Source organism: Hydra viridissima, unplaced genomic scaffold, assembly GCF_058129835.1.
Source record: "Hydra viridissima isolate aposymbiotic clone 2 unplaced genomic scaffold, HvirCarnegie_v1 scaffold_3, whole genome shotgun sequence".
NCBI lineage: Eukaryota > Metazoa > Cnidaria > Hydrozoa > Anthoathecata > Hydridae > Hydra > Hydra viridissima.
Window position 1 is genome coordinate 18,986,057 of NW_028324302.1, and position 17,568 is coordinate 19,003,624.

Consider the following 17,568-nt stretch of genomic DNA (forward strand, 5'->3'; position numbering starts at 1 on the left):
CTTTAATAGCAAAATTTGTTATCTCAAAAGCTATTAGAAAAAATCAAGTAATTTATTTCTTCACTTAAGGAAATTGTCAGGTAGTGGAAAGATGATAAATAGCACAAATATAACGCCATAAATATTCGCACTAAAACTTATTTTACTTTTTCTTTTTTGTAAATAACCAGAATGTACAAGAAAAGAAATAAATATGTTAAAATTAAAAACTCAGTAGCGACAGATGCAATTCACACCTGTCTCTTACTTAACCTGTATAACCACTTCTTATAAATATCGCAAGACTTCAAAAAGGTTCTGAATTTGGCGTTCCTATTTCGAATGTAAACAACGCTACAAAACATCTCCCGGTGATTTGCCGCAAGTATATAAAATCAGCTTTAGCGAAGATTAATCGAATGGGTAAAATAAATATAGCCAAGGTAATTGTGATTTGTTTATAAACCTAATTGAAAGAAATAAAAATAAATAAATAAAGGAAAAAAACATGGCGCTAAAATTTAACAATTACCCGTCAATTTGAGAAATCCACTAATTTTTAGCGAGGATTGTTTGAAGTGAGGGTTTTTATTTTTGCAGTGATTTTTTGTTACTTTTCAATTAGGTGCGCACGACACTATAATCGAGATAACTGTATTATAAAGTAAAGATTGGTTCTTACGGTTCGCTGCAAACCTTCTGACAAAAAAAAAATTCCATCAAATGTTTTTTACTCAAAAACTAATGAAAGTAATTTTAATAAAAGCGCCAGAAAATTAAAACGTAAACAGATTTATTTGTAATGAAGATTTGTTGAAGCTTTAATTTCATAACACTTCTCTGTTAGTATATAACAAACCAAACTTTAGCAATAATTTCTATAGCGGAGATAATTATTTCTTTAGTAAATATTTACCTAGTCTGCGACATTGCCTAAAAATTTTAAATGAAGATTCTTCAAATGAAAAAATTCTAATACGAATTTTGTTACAAAGCCTGGTAATTAATGGTAAAAAGATGAGAAAGATGATAGAATACTTGCAACAATCTATTTTTATTGTATGCCTGTATTTAGTTTTTATTGTATATCCCGTATTAAATGTTAAATATTCGATAAATATCTGTAAAACTTTTCGTTCACAAAAGTATATTCTATATAATTCTAAAGATTATCAATAATGTCAAAGCTTAGCAATAGTGTTAACCAATTAGATATTTAGCACATTGAGTTACTAAGTGTTTCAAATGTTTCGAATTTTTCGGGAAGTTGCTTCGAATTTATACCAGTGGAATTCTGCTAAAAAGGTTACTTGGACGTTATTCGAACTTTGGATTGTTTTTTAATTTCAAAAGGTGTTTTTCATATCTGAAAAGCTGTAATAACTTCGTTCTAAATCTTCGCTTTAAATCGAATTTAGTTCGAATTTGATTTAAAAAAAAAATTTTTTGTTGAAATCGAATTCAAGTTTTTTTTTTAAAGTCCTTTTAAGGAAAAACATGTGAATGAAATAATCTGTATTTGACATGTGGTTTTCTCGATATTAAAAAATGATGCCACCATAAACTACTAACCAAAATTTTTTTTATATTAATAATTATTTATATTAACAAATATGTTAATAATTATGTAAGAAATTTTTTCGCTGGTTCATACAAAAACGAATCGTTAAAAAAAAAATCGGAAAATATTCTTATCAATGTGCCTCCTAAACTAGTGAAATGATGCATGATGTGTAAGGTATCAAATATTGTAGGATTTTTTGTTGTTTTTCTTTTCAAAGAAATTTTTTCTTTGAAAAATAGAAACAGGTTTTAAAAAGGGGTATACAAATAAAGATCCCCTTTACTTCTTAAACTACTGCAACTTATATAAAAATTCATGAAGTCTAAACAGCGTCATTTTGCTTAATATATAAGATTTACGCATTTATTTATTAGAAACGAGGCAAAACGGATGAAATATGTATCTTGGATTTTTTTAGCATACAGTTTGCAGACTGCCTTTTCTATTAAGCAATTGCATCAATAATCAAAACTATAGAAATCGCTCTTTTACATTGACATGTTGCTGTCATGGTCTCATCGCCGATGGAACCTTCTTTCGTGGATTTTTTTTGTTTGTTCTTTTTCTCTGCATCCCAAACAATGATATATATTTACTAGATATCTAACTCGCGCTTCCGCAGTGAAGCAATTTTTTTGCCAGCCAGGTTTGTTTTGCCAGCCTGAAATGACGCAATTATAAACAAATCAAAACATAAATGACCTAGTGTCAGTTTAAACATAACGGCTACCGGCATTAAATACTCTAAAAACTTGCTTCACTATTTCTTACGGAATTTTTGTGAAGTTGGCATCTAGTTAATATATATCATTGATCCCAAACGCTGGAGGAAAAAGCTGAGGAGATGAAGTAAAAGAGGAGTTATAAGCAAAGTTCTAATGCTGATCTTCATGTGATGCTTATTGTTGAACTATAATTTAACACACATATTTTGTAACTAGATTTTAAGAACTTATAATATTCGAGATGAATTTTTACAGTAATTAACGTCATTGCATGGGGATAAAGTCTAACTGCTTGCTGTTTACTGCCATTTGACAAACATATTCTGTATCTAAAACTTTATGAACTTATTATGCCGTTCTTTCCGATCATTAAATCTGCCTCATCTTTTTACATATATATTCATTCAAATTTATGATTGAAATCTTGTTTTAAACTTCTGCGTAATACTGAATAGGTGTTATCTGAAATATTTTTTGATGGCGATTTCTTTATTGATAATGACAACATGCTATTGCCCTTAAATTTAAATCAGTTAAAAAAAATTCAAAGTTCTGTAACTCTTATGTAAATGTAATCAAAATTATCAGAAAGTTTTCATCCCTTGAGATCATTTAGTCATCATGATATTGATGATAATGAAATAAGAGTTGAATTAAAGTTATTCAGCTAATGATTGAATCGAGCCATACATTGACTTACATAATTTTTTCAAATTAAATTACAGAATTGTTGATTACAGTGTCTTTTTTTTTTTAAACGCAGAGAAAAAAAAAAAGCTATATTTTAGTGACAAAAAAATTACCACAGCATAAAGTAAAAACAAATAACGCGTCATTTAACAACTGTATGGCTATTTTAAAATTAAAGGCAACTTGAGCAAATGAAATCAAAGATCAAGCGAGACTAAATAATTTTGTCTGATTTAAAACCCCCGCAATTTTTTTAGAAAACTTTTCACTATAAGTGCTGAATATAAATCAACCTGAAAAATTAACAATTTACAATTAAATAAAGATTTAAGGAACTTTGTCTATTTACCCATCTTTTTTGCTTAAAACGACAAAATTTACATCTGTGATTAAGCAAGAATGACTTGCTTTATAAATTTGAATTTTTCATGTGATCATTATTAGGTAATTACATGAGGAGTTGATGCATAAATTTTCTGATTGTTTTACAGAAATTCGATCATAATTTCTGTAAAGTCAAGACAACTATGTTTTTCACTAGGGTTATATATTTCTCTCACTTTCTCGGCTTAATATACATTTTCCAAATTCATTGTGCACAATGAATTTCGTATTCATTGTGTACAATGAATTTTGAACAATAGATATGACGCACGCGCAATGATACAATATCTTTTTTTTTTAACGCTAATTACAACAATTTCAAAAAAAAAGAGCAATAGTGTGTGTTACACACACTATTGCTCTTTTTTTTTGAAATTGTTGTAATTTCTCGGAGTGTAAGAAAGTATAAAATATCCATTCTGAAAGAATTTTCTTCGTACTACTTCGTGTTACCTCTAATAGTTCCTGAAATTTTTAAATCATTTGGACGATCAGACGAAATTGTATTTAAGATAAACAAGGAAAAATAATTTAAAATAGTAATTAGATGAAAACAAACTGTTTAAGCAAATTGGTTAAAAAATAATCAATAAGCGCCAATTTCATAAGCGGGGCACTTTTATTTTCTTTGTCTTCAAATCCTTTCTTAATAAAAACTTTCAGCAACCGGAACATGTTGTTTTGAGCTTTTCCATCTGAGTGTTTACTAAGAGGTCCGCTATGTTGTTCATCTCATGAGAGATCTTTATATATTGGTATCAGAAGAGATATTATAGGCATCGCCAAACTAAGTTTCTGTGCTGTTACTTAGTAATTTGGTTAGATTGCAAACACACCATCCATCAACTCTTTGTGGACAGAATTGATGGCAAGATGCTACATCAGAAACTTCTTTATTATGAAACAAAACTGTCCCGTTTTTTTATGAGATATATTTTACTATTGTTTTAATTTTGCAAAGTGTGAAATGCTCTAATCATAAGTCTTTTTTCTTCTTTTGCGAAAATTGCGAAATTGCGAAAATCAATGCAGCTCCAGTAGGCTCTATTCTGCCAGAGCTACAAGTTTGGTTTATTTGACAATCATGATTCGCTTTCCACTCTTAATATCCTGTTGCAATACTCAAAATATTTTATATAAGGCTTTTTAGAATGTTTTTCCCGAAAAAAATACCTCACTCTCATTTTTAGGTTCAAAAGAATTTGCTCTTTCACACATTTTTTAATTTCGAAAGTGCATGCTTATGTAAGTTAAAAATCTTTTAAATTTTTTTTTAAATGAAATTTTTCTGAACTTTTTAATTAAAAAACATTAAAAACAAATTAAAGTTGCCTTTCCTTCTATGTTTTATAAAGATTTTTTTCGTTCTGTAGGTGCTCCGCCTAATCTCTGATATATTTGCGTAAAGAAAAAGAAAGATTTGTTCAGACAAACAACAAACTGAAGTAAATCTAACAAGATAAACAAAACGCTTTTTAAGTTTTAATTGAAAATAAACTTATTTACAAACAGAAACGTCACGAAAAATATTTCAAAAGAAAAACTTTAACGTCAACGCAAAGATTCTTGTTAGCTAACGGGGATATTTAAACAGAATTGGCGCCAGCAGGTAGTTTCATTGTGCTAAGGCAATTAAATTCTACCAACTTTTAACCACGTGCAGTTCACTGAAAAGTACCAGTAATTGTAGCGATATTCGTGAGGATATAATATTGGTCCATTCCTCTTTGTTTTTTAATAGGTTCTGTATAGGCTGCGTTAGGAGAAAAGTTTTTTAGATGCGTTAAAAGGTGTTAATTGTCCTCAAAGTTTTAATCACTGAATTGAAAAATATATAAACTGATAATATTTTCTAAAATTAAAAAGGAGAAAATTTTACACTTTTCAGGATAAACTTTTTTATTACCAAAAACAATTATTTTCTTTTAGCTATTAATTAACAGAGGATCGAGGAGCTTTAAGAGGTTCACTTATCAACCAATTAGCTTCTTGCTTTTAAAATAAGCGGATCCGCTGTTTCAACTTTTAACTTTTAAACTTTAAATAACGTCTTTTTTCTCTTTTTGCCATAAAAGCTTAAGCGCCAAATAAACATTGAATAAGAAATGTTTTTTTTTTTTTTTTTTTTTTTGGCCATTTATGTTTTATCTACATCTGGTAGCTTAAAATTTGATTAACATAAAAATTAGTTTGTAAACTTCTAAATCTTAATTAAGGAATTGTTTAAGTTAAAATTAAAGTTTAAAGTTGGTATTGATTATTTTTTAATTAAACAGCTACAAACAAGATGAAACGATACTTGATGTAACAATTGGCGGCAAAAAAAATTTTAACTAAAGAGCGGAGACCTAAAAGACGCTGTTTGTGAAGCTGATCCGCTCGTAACATATAAATACAGCTGTTTTTGTTTTTAGATTTTTATTTATAATTCAACGGTCAATGACACATCATTAACATAGCCAGAACTCATCTGAAAAAAATGCAATCTCATAAGAAAATTATAAGAATCTCATAAGAAAAAAATGCAACGTGCTCTTGATAAAGCCATCGAAGACAGAGATACCAATCGTCGCTGTCTTCTCGAAGTTCTTGTAGGGTTGTACCAATCGTTGCTGTCTTCTTGAAGGGTTGTAAAAGTTAACACTGAAGATAACAGACACCGTGTGCCACGAATTCCGCGACCAACGACTATGAAATGCCAAATGTTGAAAGACTGATGTCCAGAAATGAATTAAGCTTGTCGAATCGATGCCTCAAAGTTCTTGAACAACTTGATTAAAATTTTGCAGAATGCAGACTTCAGTAATTTCTAAATTTGTTCAACTAACATGATTCTCATTTTACTTAAAATCTTATCAGCATTACGCCTTGTAGATGCAAGAGTCTCCACCAAAGTTCGGCTATCAGGTGTTATGCCCATGAAAGTGCTTGGAGTAGGCTGGATTGATTAAAGGCCCTGGCTACTTTATTTCACAGGGTCTTGAACTTCGGTAACTTCTACCTCATCTGAAGGAGGCTTTGGAGGGTTATCCTCTATGCCAAGGCCGACAAGTACGGCAACTCCTTTTAATGGTCGTTTCACCACTCCAACACGTCGGTACTGCCAAAACGTGTAGACATCACGTTCATCTTGTATCATCATAGTATCATAACATTACTACACTATTAACATCGAATATAAGACATAAAACTTTTATTAAATTAGTTTTCATCAAGTGAAAGTCAATGATATCAAATTTTTTCTCTCAATTTATCGTGTCAGGCGCCGTGCCCGAAGCCTGTAACGCGCAACAAACCGGGTACGTCATACCAATTAATTTATTTTCAAAGGTTCGATTCCCCGTTGTACCCAATTTTTTTTTCTAGTAATTTTTGAGCTATTTATTATAAAATCCAGTAATGTCAACAATTTTTTTTTAAAAAAATAACTTTTTTTATGCAAAAAAAGTTATTTTTTGTCGATATTTTCATCAATCTAAACTATTTTTTAAAAAATACAAGATTTTCTGCTCCTAACGAGAATTTCAGCGAAAAATGATTTTTCGCTTAATTCTCGTTAAAAGCAATTTTAGCGAAAAATGATTTTCGCTGAAATTCTCCTTAGGAGCAGAAAATCTTGTATTTTTAAAAAAAATAATTTAGGTTGATGAAAATATCGACAAAAATCCGTCCAAACACCGACTACTTTTTTGGACACCGAGAAGTATCGGAATGTTTTTTTCCGTATGAACGGTCTGTTCTACGATACCAAATTCTAAAAAGATCGGAAGGACGGATTTTGTCCGAGATTATTTGGCCACCATCTCAGAAGGACTGATTTTTCCAATACCAACTTCGAAGTATCGTTGATGGTAGTATCACACGTACGAGACTTTAGAGACTCTGATGCTTATTAAATACTAATAAGCTATTCTTATTCAGTTGTAATTTTAAATGGTAAATTTTATTAAATCTCACGATATATTTTCAATACTCTTAAAAGAAAAAATGAAAGAGTACGAAAAATAAACTTAAGTTGTGGCGAGTGACAAATGCAGGCTGTGGAGGATTTTAGTGTAGGGAAGCATAAATACTTCGTCTTCTCAGCTTAAAATGCATACAGCAAGATAAAGCAAGATAAAGGCGTTGATTTATTTTTTAAAATCTAAAGTTATGCAGAAATTTATTAGATTTCAGATTTAATGTGTCTCAAGTAGTCAAATCAATAGTCGAGGCGTTATTTTCCGCTAATAAATTTACATATTTAGCTTTTCATAAATGTCATGAGTATAAAATGCTTACATATAAAAAAATAACTAATAATTAACTTGCTGTTCTAGGCAACCTAAACATTTTATAATTATGGCCGACCCTGGTTCGACTTTTGAGATTTTCCGAGTTTTATGCTCGAATAAGGATTCAATCATTTATTAAACTCTTCTACGATTTTTGCCGATAAAATTTTGAACGGCATAAAAAAATAATGCTCAAATTTGAAGAAGTTGCAAGCACGACAATTTTAACCTTAAAGGGTGGCTAAATCGTTTCACCGTTTTTACATGAATGTTGAAATTTTGAATGGCCTAAAAAACCAACTGTTTTCAAAAAAAGATATTTCAAAATTTACATCGATAATTTTCTAACATAGACGTCATAGAAAGATACTTTCACAGGAAATCGAATAACTTCCTGTGAAAATATTTATCATAGGAAATAATACGCATTCCCGCTACTATTAAGATAAAAAATGTAAGAATACCATCTTAAACAACACCATTTTCATATACCTATCACTAAAAACTCGAGTACACTATTTAACAATCTATGTCTGCCTATTCAAATCTATAGCCTGGTCTTTTAGAATCCAAAAGAGATCCTTTAAGTAAGAAATCTGAAGCAGGTTCTTGATCGTAACATGCCATACTGTATTTTTTTTTTATACGTATATATGTTGATATGTCAAACAGTAAACAATATCCAAAAACATACGTACGATTATACGTAGAATTAAAACATACATTCACAGGATACAAGTTAGCGATTCAAAATTAATAATCACTAACGTGTTTATATAAAAACTACTTATTTTTTTTGAAATACTTGTGTTGATTAAAACAAAATATTATGTTGAATCTCCAAACTTTGACAAAACCATGCAACATCCTAATCGTCTCTGATCCAGGAGTATTATCTGTAGCTGAACCACAGCAATTCAACAAGATTATATACCTGTAAATAGGATGTCATTCTCCGATCCAGGAGTATTATCTGAAACTGCCACCATTTAATTTGATCAATTAGCATGTCTGCTGATAGAACCATCAGCAGACATGCTGATTGCTAGCATGCTGAACAGTATTTCAATGTCTCTAAATTATTTAGTTTTCGAAATTATGTTCAAAGATATTACTAGCCTCGTTGAATTATATTTTTTAATAATCATTAACGTAGCATAACAAACTTTTTATTATCATGGTAGAGTTCTGGTCCAGGTTGTTAATCAGATCAGTGAAAAACTGAGGCTAGTAATCACGCGAATAAAGTGTCAATTCTCGGAAATCAGTTACCTCCATATTACTACTAACAAAAAGTTTGCTTAATGTAACGTATGCGTAAATAAAATAACTTAAAACGATATTTAAGCTTATTTTACAATTTTGTTTTTAGATCTTCCTAAAAACACTTATTAGATATAAAAAGTAAACTGGTGCAGATCTTTTCGCGTTAACTAAGTAATAAAGATTATTTAAGAATTTTGCTGAGGACTAAGAATTAGTGGTAGTGTTTTTCAGTATGTAAGCTTCTTAATTATTTTTACTGTTTTGTATAGCCTTATTATTTTTCAAGTAAAAGTTAGTTTAATGAACATCATTCTGCCTTGCAAAAAAAAAAAATAGCTTTGAACTTAACGCACATTGAGTACAGAGATTTGTATTTAGTTGTTCAAAAGTGTTTTAAGTCAGACCATGTCCTTAACGAACAGCTTCTAAAATGGCGGGTGTAGTTTGATTTTTGTACATTACAACGGAGAACACAAACCTAGCAAGATCTTCAATAAAAGTAAATGTAATTTTCTGACAATTTACAAATCCGTATCATAGCACTAAGTACTTGTCTAATGATATATTTAATATTAATGGTTAATGATGGAGGATTGATGAAACTGGACAACAGCTTTTGTGCAGTTTTGCAGTCAAGCAAAGTTGTTGTTGAAAAAGTTAAAACAGTTGGCGCATTTATATCAGATGAAAGGAACGCTGCTGATTGTTGCTGTGGTAGCAAATGCTTTGAGTAATGGTGCACCACCTATGTTCGCTTTTCAAAGAATGATTGAGAACGTTTTATTAATGCTGGACCAACAAAAATAAAACATAATCCTAAAGTGATGCATTTGGAAGTCGTATCAAGCCCCCCCCCCCCCCCGTTTATAACTAACCTTAAAATTTTGTCGCGATTTTTTTAATTTAAATAATTTTATAAGCGTGCTTTAGAGTTTGAAATTATAACATTTTAATTGAATCTGATATTATAACCAAATGTTGATTATAAATCAAAATTTCTTCGGCCCCATCTTGCTCTTTTTCGGGCCTAGATTCTAAAAGGTTTTGGGACTCATAAGTTTTGGGCTTCATAAGTTTTGGGCTTAATAAGTTTCAACAGAAATTTCAGAAACAACTTTTAAAATTTAATTGATTTTTAAGAGGAATTTTTTAAATTGATTTTTCCGATTAATCGATTTTAAATGAAGTCTTCAAATCGATTTTTCGTTCAGTTAGATTTTTATTTTATTTTAAAATGTTTCGAACAGAGCCGAAAATAAGAAAGATTCTCTGACCTAAAATAGAAAGTCAAATAAAAGATTTCACACCGGATTTCGATGGAGTTGAAACCTAGTGATAATGGACAAGAATGGATATTCATCATCAAAAAACACTGTTTTTTTAGGAACTTAACTGCGAAGAAAACTTTTTTGAAATTTAGCAACGAAAATTCATTAAAAAAAAAGAAAAAAAAAGTGTGTAATAATAAAAAGTGTAAAGTCATCCGACTTATCATTAGAACGTAAAATGGTTAGACATAACCGTATTTCTCTAAAGTGAAATATTGTATATTGTCTGTGTGTACCCACCCAACTTAAGACATCCTTAAGACGTCTTTAAAACGTCTAGACAACTTAAAGACGTCTTATGTTGGGTGGGTATCGGATTTACAAGAGCTTCTTTAAAGTGTGTTTAAATTTCTTAAAATTAAACTTATTTAAATGTCAGTAGAATTAACACATGGAGTTGTTTGTTTTTTAATCACTTTGCCGAGAGTTGAATTAATTGCATTTAGCGCAAATGTTAAGTATTCTACAAAAGAAATATCAGATTTCAAGAACATGTTAGAAGTAATAATTTTGATCTCGTTTTTCAATTATGAAACTTACAATTTGAATCTTTAACAAATCTAAAACAAGAAAAAGGATTAGAACTCGTCTAATGACAAGTAATACCCCATTCACACCAACAAAACCAAGTTTTAATAACACTCGCTTTTAAAACGGTGTTTTATTTAGCTACCGTTTTTTTAAACTCATTTTTTTGAAACAAGGTTTTAAGAAGCAGTGTGAACGGAAAAATGCGTCACTAGTTTAAATAACCACGATTAAAACAAGTTTTATTTTTTCTGTGAATGGGGTACAAAACTCATTAAGTGACACTGCAGCTAATTGCACTTAATGAGTTTCACTTGTCAATCGACGAACTGTTTTACACGAACAAATTCTCGCTAGATGCATATGTTTGAGTAGATTAAAAAAAAACTTCCAAAAGAAAAATTCCCTCTCGAAAATTTTCACGCCCCTCCCCCGAAAATATTTCGCCCAACGAAAGGTCTACCCTTATTCAAAAAATCTATAACTGTTTTAGTAAACTTTCAATACTTCAATTTTAAGTATGTTTTGCCGTTTCTTAAACTAGCATTAAATTTATTTGCTAAAAAAAAACTTTTGGCTCGGAACGTAAATTGGACGATAATTGAAAATTAACTGGTTATATCTAATTTGATGGAACTTTTTTTTTTTCTTTTATATTTTCTGTGTGGCTTTTTTCCAGAAACGATTGAAGCGGATAAGAATTCCTAAAATATCTCGCATAACCCGCTAATTTGTATACACTTTAAGTTATACACCTGCTATAGGTTATTCTGCAAAAGACAGCCTTAAGGTTAGGAAAAATCAACTTTCATTATTATTCCAAATAAAAATAAAGAGTTAATTTTTTCTAATAAGCATTCGGCTTAAAAACAAGCTCAAATTAAAATACAGCTTTAGAAGGAAGTAGAAAGTCTTAAACTTAAGAATAAATTTAAGATTATAATAAATTTAGCCATCTAAAAATACGAAAAAGAACTTTTAAATAACAGAATATGCAACTCACAATATGGGTTCACCCTTAGTGGGAATTTCTAACGGATCAGTGACAGCATGAAGGGAACCCAGACCAATTGATGCTTCACACTGATCAATATTACCTGATAATCTGTCAATATTTTCATCATATACTTTTATGTCATTAATTACTCTTTGTTCTTTTACAAAGGCGTTAGCTAATTGGTTGCTTACATGCGCCAACAACTCTATTCTATTTGGGCTTTCATTTTTTATTTCACTATTGTACGAAATTTCATGTTGGTCACTCGTACATTCTTCATGTTCATCAAAGGTAATCACTATAGTTTCAGATTCCACAATGGCATTTTCTAAATTTTTATCATATGCTACTTTTTCAACTGGTTCATTTTCATCGATTGTACTATCTCGCGATATAGATAAGATTTTGTCGGCAAAGCCATCTTTAAACTTCATTTCTTTTGAAGTACTGTCATCAAGTTTACTTGAATCCGCACTTGATTTGAAGCCTTTCTTCTCTGCTCCTTTGGGATAGCCAATGCAATTCTTAACATGCGCTTGTAAACAACTATTCCAGCGAAATGCTTTTTGACATTTGCGACATTGAAAACCTTTTCTTTTAACTTCTACACTCTTTGGATCATGAGAGCGACAATGTTTAAGATACAAATTTTTGTTTGGAAATACTTGCTTACAACACTCAAAGCTAGGAATCTCTTGTACTTTACCAGTCTGATGCTCTTGCAAATGTTTTTCAAGGCTACTTACTTTGCGAAACTCGCGTTTATAGCAAACTTTACACTTGAGCATTAACAATTCTTCAGTATTTTCATCTACGACTTTTTCAAATAAATCATAGAATCGTTTTAATGCCTCTTCAGAGAGCTTGTCAACTTTTTTGGTAGAATCCATTTCTTTTGCTATTCGCTGTTCAAGAGTTTCATGATCATGTATTTTCATATGCTCATCAAGCCGGCCCTGAATTAGCAATTAAAAACAATAGAAATATTAGTAAGTATAAAACTAGGTTTGGTAAACTTTTATTCAACCTATTATTAACAACTTACTTTATAAGCAAAATCTTTATTACAAATAGGACAGACATAATCATAGCGATAATCAGATGCCAGATCAGGATGATTTTGCTCTAAATGTTTTCTCACAGTTTTACGATCTGGAAATTCTTTTTGGCAAGCAGGACATTTGAGGCGTTCTTTGATTTCTTCATGCACATTCAGATGTGCAATTAAATGTTGCTTCCTCTTAAATGAAGCACCACATTTTTCACAAACATGATCCCGAGTTCCAGAATGCCTCATACTATGAATGTAAACAGAAAATGGTGTGTGAAGTGTTTGTTTGCAAACATTACATGTTGATTGTCCATCTTTGTGATCTTGTAGACAATGATCTTTTAAGTCAGCTTGTACTTTAAAATTTTTGTGACAAACATCACATCGATAGTTCATTTCATTTGTATGCGTGGCCATATGCTTATGTAAGTGAGATCTTCTTTTACAAGTTAAATTGCAAATGGAACAACTGTAGTTTCTATTATCGGAATGGACAGCCATGTGAGCTTTCAAATGACGTCTGAAAATGAACCTTTTTTGACAGATTCCACAAACATATTCACCTACATTTTTAAAATGTACTCCAAACTGATGCTCACGCAACTTTTTTCGATTAGCTATGGTCTTTGTACAAAAAAAACAATACTGAGGAAGTTTAGATGATCCATTAGGAAACCTAACACGTTTTCGTTTGAAAGATGCTAGGGTTTCAAGAGCATAAGCAGCAAGATCTTCATATGAAGCCTGTTTATTTTCTACATTAACAAGCTCAAAACCATCCAACTGTATAGACATACGATTCCTTCGAACAGTAGGAGAAGTTACAAATTGCATTGTCATTTCATTATCTGTTTCAATCTCTAATTGGATATGCTCATTTCCAGCTAAAGAACTACTTTCTTCAAAAGTCAACATTTTTGGAGTGCTTGGAAGTGTTAAAGAGTTAGATTCATCATTATCAATCTCAGTTGTTGCTTCATTGTTTATAATCATACTATCCCTAGTTTCTTCAGAATTAGAACTTTTAATTTTGGCATCAGACTGAGAATTTATCAAGACTAATTTTATTACAGCATCATCAGATAGAATATCAGTCGTATTTTGGTCAGACAAAATATTAGATTCATTTTTTACTAAAACTCCATTGGCTTCTTTGTAATTTTCTGGAGAGCAGATATCAGATTGTAAATGTTTTGAACTTGTTGACACTTCATGTGATAATGATTTTGATAAGTTCTTAATGTTTAATTCTGAAGGTTTTTGTAAATCAAATGATTGATGTGTAGTTATTTGTGTATCTAATTCATAATCATCTGATTCTAATGTGCTAAGAAAACTTTCATTTCCTATTGATGACTTCAAAGGCTGAGAGTCAGATTGGTAGCCTTTTGGAATGATTTTAGTCATATCACTCTGATCTCTCCAGAACTCTTGTATGAGCGACTGATACTGCAACAACTGGTGCTCTGGTAACCACAATGGTTGCCAGTCTACTTTGTAGTATCTAATTCCTTCCTACAAAATATATAACATACAAACTTAAAAAACACACACAAAAAAAAAACTATAAAGAAAAATTTATCTTAAAATAATAAAGTTTATCTTTAAATAATAAAGTTTATCTTTAAATATAAATAAGGTTTTGTTTAACCAACACCATCTACTAAAACTATGTACTGGAGTTTTGCTTATTTCTTATCATTTCATAAAGATTTTATTTTTTAATTTAACATTGCATATTAAAGGTATACACACAAAAGACATGCATACAAATATTGCATTTCTGTGGCATGGTACTAATAGGACTAAAGGATATTTTTGTAAGCAACAACTTTACTGCCTAATTATTGAAAAAGTATAATATTTATTTTTACTAAAAGAGCGTAACTATAATCACAATTCTTCAAAAAATCATTATTTAAAAAAGGTGGAGAGCACTTGGATTGTTCTGACGCTAGTTACTAAAAGCAAGGACTGTATATATTTATCCTTTTAGCACCAGTCCACAGAGTTATAGTGTAACATTTGAATACTTTACAATCTCCTATGAGCAACCAAAAAACTTATTATGAAAGCTAAAAAAAAACTCTACTGAATCAATGAATTCACTGGACACTTGGCTATACCAGCTGTTAAAGTTGAACATTTAGCAGCTTTGGAAATATAGAAGTGGCTATTTTATTTCATTATTTTTATTTCAGAGAAAAACCAAGGAAGGAATATTTGAAGAGCACCATATACACAGTTTTCCAAGTTTAAACAGCATTAAATAATAAAAACTATTAGAATACTACAAGCTAAAAATATATTTTTTGAACATTAAAAATGAAAAACAATTTGGTTTCAATCAGTCATAAACAGACTTATAACTACCATATATATATCACATATATATATATATATATATATATATATATATATATATATATATATATATATATATATATATATATATATATATATATATATATATATATATATATATATATATATATATAGCAACAACAATAATAACAATAGTAATATATAAAATAATATATATAAAAAGGCTTCCCTAAATATACAGCTAAAAATCCCTAAAAATACAGCTAATTTTTCTTCATTATATATGTTCAATCTGCCACTATTAATGACTGAAATCTATATCAGATGTAAATAGCTGTATTAAATGTCCTTTTGGTAGTGTAAATAATTTTTATTGATTTACTTGAACTGAATGGCTTTACTACTCACTTCACTTCGTTTGCATCCATCAATAAGCTTCTCAAGTTTACTGATAAACACAAACTAGTTTTTAAATTTTACTGATAATTTATATGTTTTCACCAAATAGATTTTATAGACTGCAGAATGTTTCATAATCAAAAATGAACTTTTGAATTTTATATAAGCATGAAAACGTTTAAATATACAATTAGTAAGAAACTATTTTAAAATTGGTGTTAAAACTGTCCACCGATGAGTAGGAAAAAAAAAAAAAAAAAAAAAAAAAAAAAAAAGTTTGGGTATACTTTATATATTCTTAAAAATATTCTATTTATAAATACATAATACTGCACAAACTATCCATATATACAGCATACACTAAAACAAATAGTTATAAATACCTATAAGTTACAAACAGCTACAAGCATTTTGATTCCAATGCTATTATTTAATTAGAACTTATTTTTATATTAAAAAGAAATCTTTAGCTCTTTTAATAAAATTAAAAAACTTACCGGGCTTACAGCAAATTGAAGAATTTTTTCAGGTACAAATTGTAAACTGGTAAATAAATTTCCGGGGCTCCTAAAGGCAAAATCATTCGACAGAGCGCCTGTGAAGCTAACTCTTAAATCAGTATTATCGGTGAAAGACATTCTACCTGCCATCTTCTTTGCCGCATATGTGCAAAATGGTAGCATTTATTATGAAACAGAATTTTTGTGATTTCTTACAAAAATAGTGAAAGAAATATTTAAATAAGGTTAGGAAATAGGATTTAATTTTATAAGCTACAAGGTTATGTACCAGATGCCTCTCTTATTGTTTAACGTTATCAGTTTTATTTTAATATAATACCAACTCAATGAAGCGGGTATAGTATTACCAAATATTCTTATCATTTATAATCACCATATTCACTAAACTTTTAAACCAAAAATAATTTTATACAAAGTTTAATTCAGATAAACACAAGCAGCTTGAAGTTTGAAGAGTTGAATTATGTTCAATACTTATTTACCTTTTAAATTTATGACTAATTTTTGTAATCAAGTTATTGAAGAAAACAAAAGAGCATACAAAGAGAAAACTTACCAGTCCAAATGCCTATTTTTACATGCTGGGCTGTGTTTGAATGAAAAAGAACTTACTAAAAGAAGAAAATAGTAGTCGCATATACCATAGTTGGCTCACACCCTCACAGCAGTAGCATTTGACGATGTAGCGGGGTTTTTTTTATTGATTTAATTGTCCTTTTGTTATTGCTAATAAAAATACGAGAGATTGTTTGATAAAACGAAAAATAAAAATGCCAGAGAATGTTTAATAAGATGAAATATAAAAGTAAGAGAGAATGCTTAATAAAATGAAATATAGTAAAAAACTATTTGAAATCGTTGTAAAAAAAATAGTTGCGTTCACTAATAAAAGCTACTCAAGATGAAAAACTCAAAAGAAAATAGTTTGTAAGTCTAAAATTGTTTGGAAACTTTCTATTTAAAAACTATTCTGAGCTTCATTGATTTTTTAGACTTCTTAGCTGAAACTGACCAAGCTATTGATTTGGATCACATTCCTAATGGTGTTTTTATTCATTGAAAAATCTTTTGAAATTCTGACCTTGTCCCTGACAAGCTTAACGAGCCTAAAAGTACCAACGTGTACAGTCTTCTTTAACAAGAAATAATGTAGCATTTTTTAACATTTGCAGCTTTATAACAATACTGTGGGAGCAGTACCAATTAAGGGTGAAAAAGTGAGCCCAACTTTTGCATTTAGTTTGAGAAAATCTTTTCACAAATTTTTCAATTTCGTTTAATGAACGTTTACTTTTAAATGTTGAAAAAAATTTGTTACAACAGAAAAACGATTTAAATAATTCAAATGGCCTAGCGAAGAATATGAAAAATAAAAATAAGAAAATGCAGCAAAACTAATGAACTCAGCATAGTATTATAAAAAAATAAAGTATTTTAAACGATGTTTGAAAGTAGTTAAAAGAATGCTACAGTACATTTGATAATGCAATTTACAGATTTACAATAGAATTTCTGTACTCGTGATATAGTAACTTAC

At 29.7% G+C, this 17,568-nt stretch overlaps 1 protein-coding gene and 1 long non-coding RNA gene across 2 annotated transcripts; one reads left to right on the forward strand and one right to left on the reverse strand.

Annotated features, from left to right (window-relative positions):
• The first annotated feature begins 256 nt into the window (after window positions 1-256).
• LOC149891310 (uncharacterized) lies at window positions 257-5,158 on the forward strand. The gene is made up of 3 exons (XR_016451032.1): window positions 257-422; window positions 4,533-4,587; window positions 4,716-5,158. It is a non-coding gene; the product is annotated as an uncharacterized LOC149891310 (long non-coding RNA).
• A 6,472-nt stretch (window positions 5,159-11,630) lies between these two features.
• On the reverse strand, window positions 11,631-16,208 carry LOC145202273 (uncharacterized). The gene is made up of 3 exons (XM_090081637.1): window positions 16,008-16,208; window positions 12,781-14,301; window positions 11,631-12,691 (listed from the first exon to the last, which is right to left on the reverse strand). The coding sequence occupies exons 1-3, from the start codon at window positions 16,191-16,193 to the stop codon at window positions 11,738-11,740; spliced, it is 2,661 nt and encodes an 886-aa protein (XP_089937763.1). The 5' UTR covers window positions 16,194-16,208; the 3' UTR covers window positions 11,631-11,737.
• Between the last annotated feature and the right edge of the window lie 1,360 nt (window positions 16,209-17,568).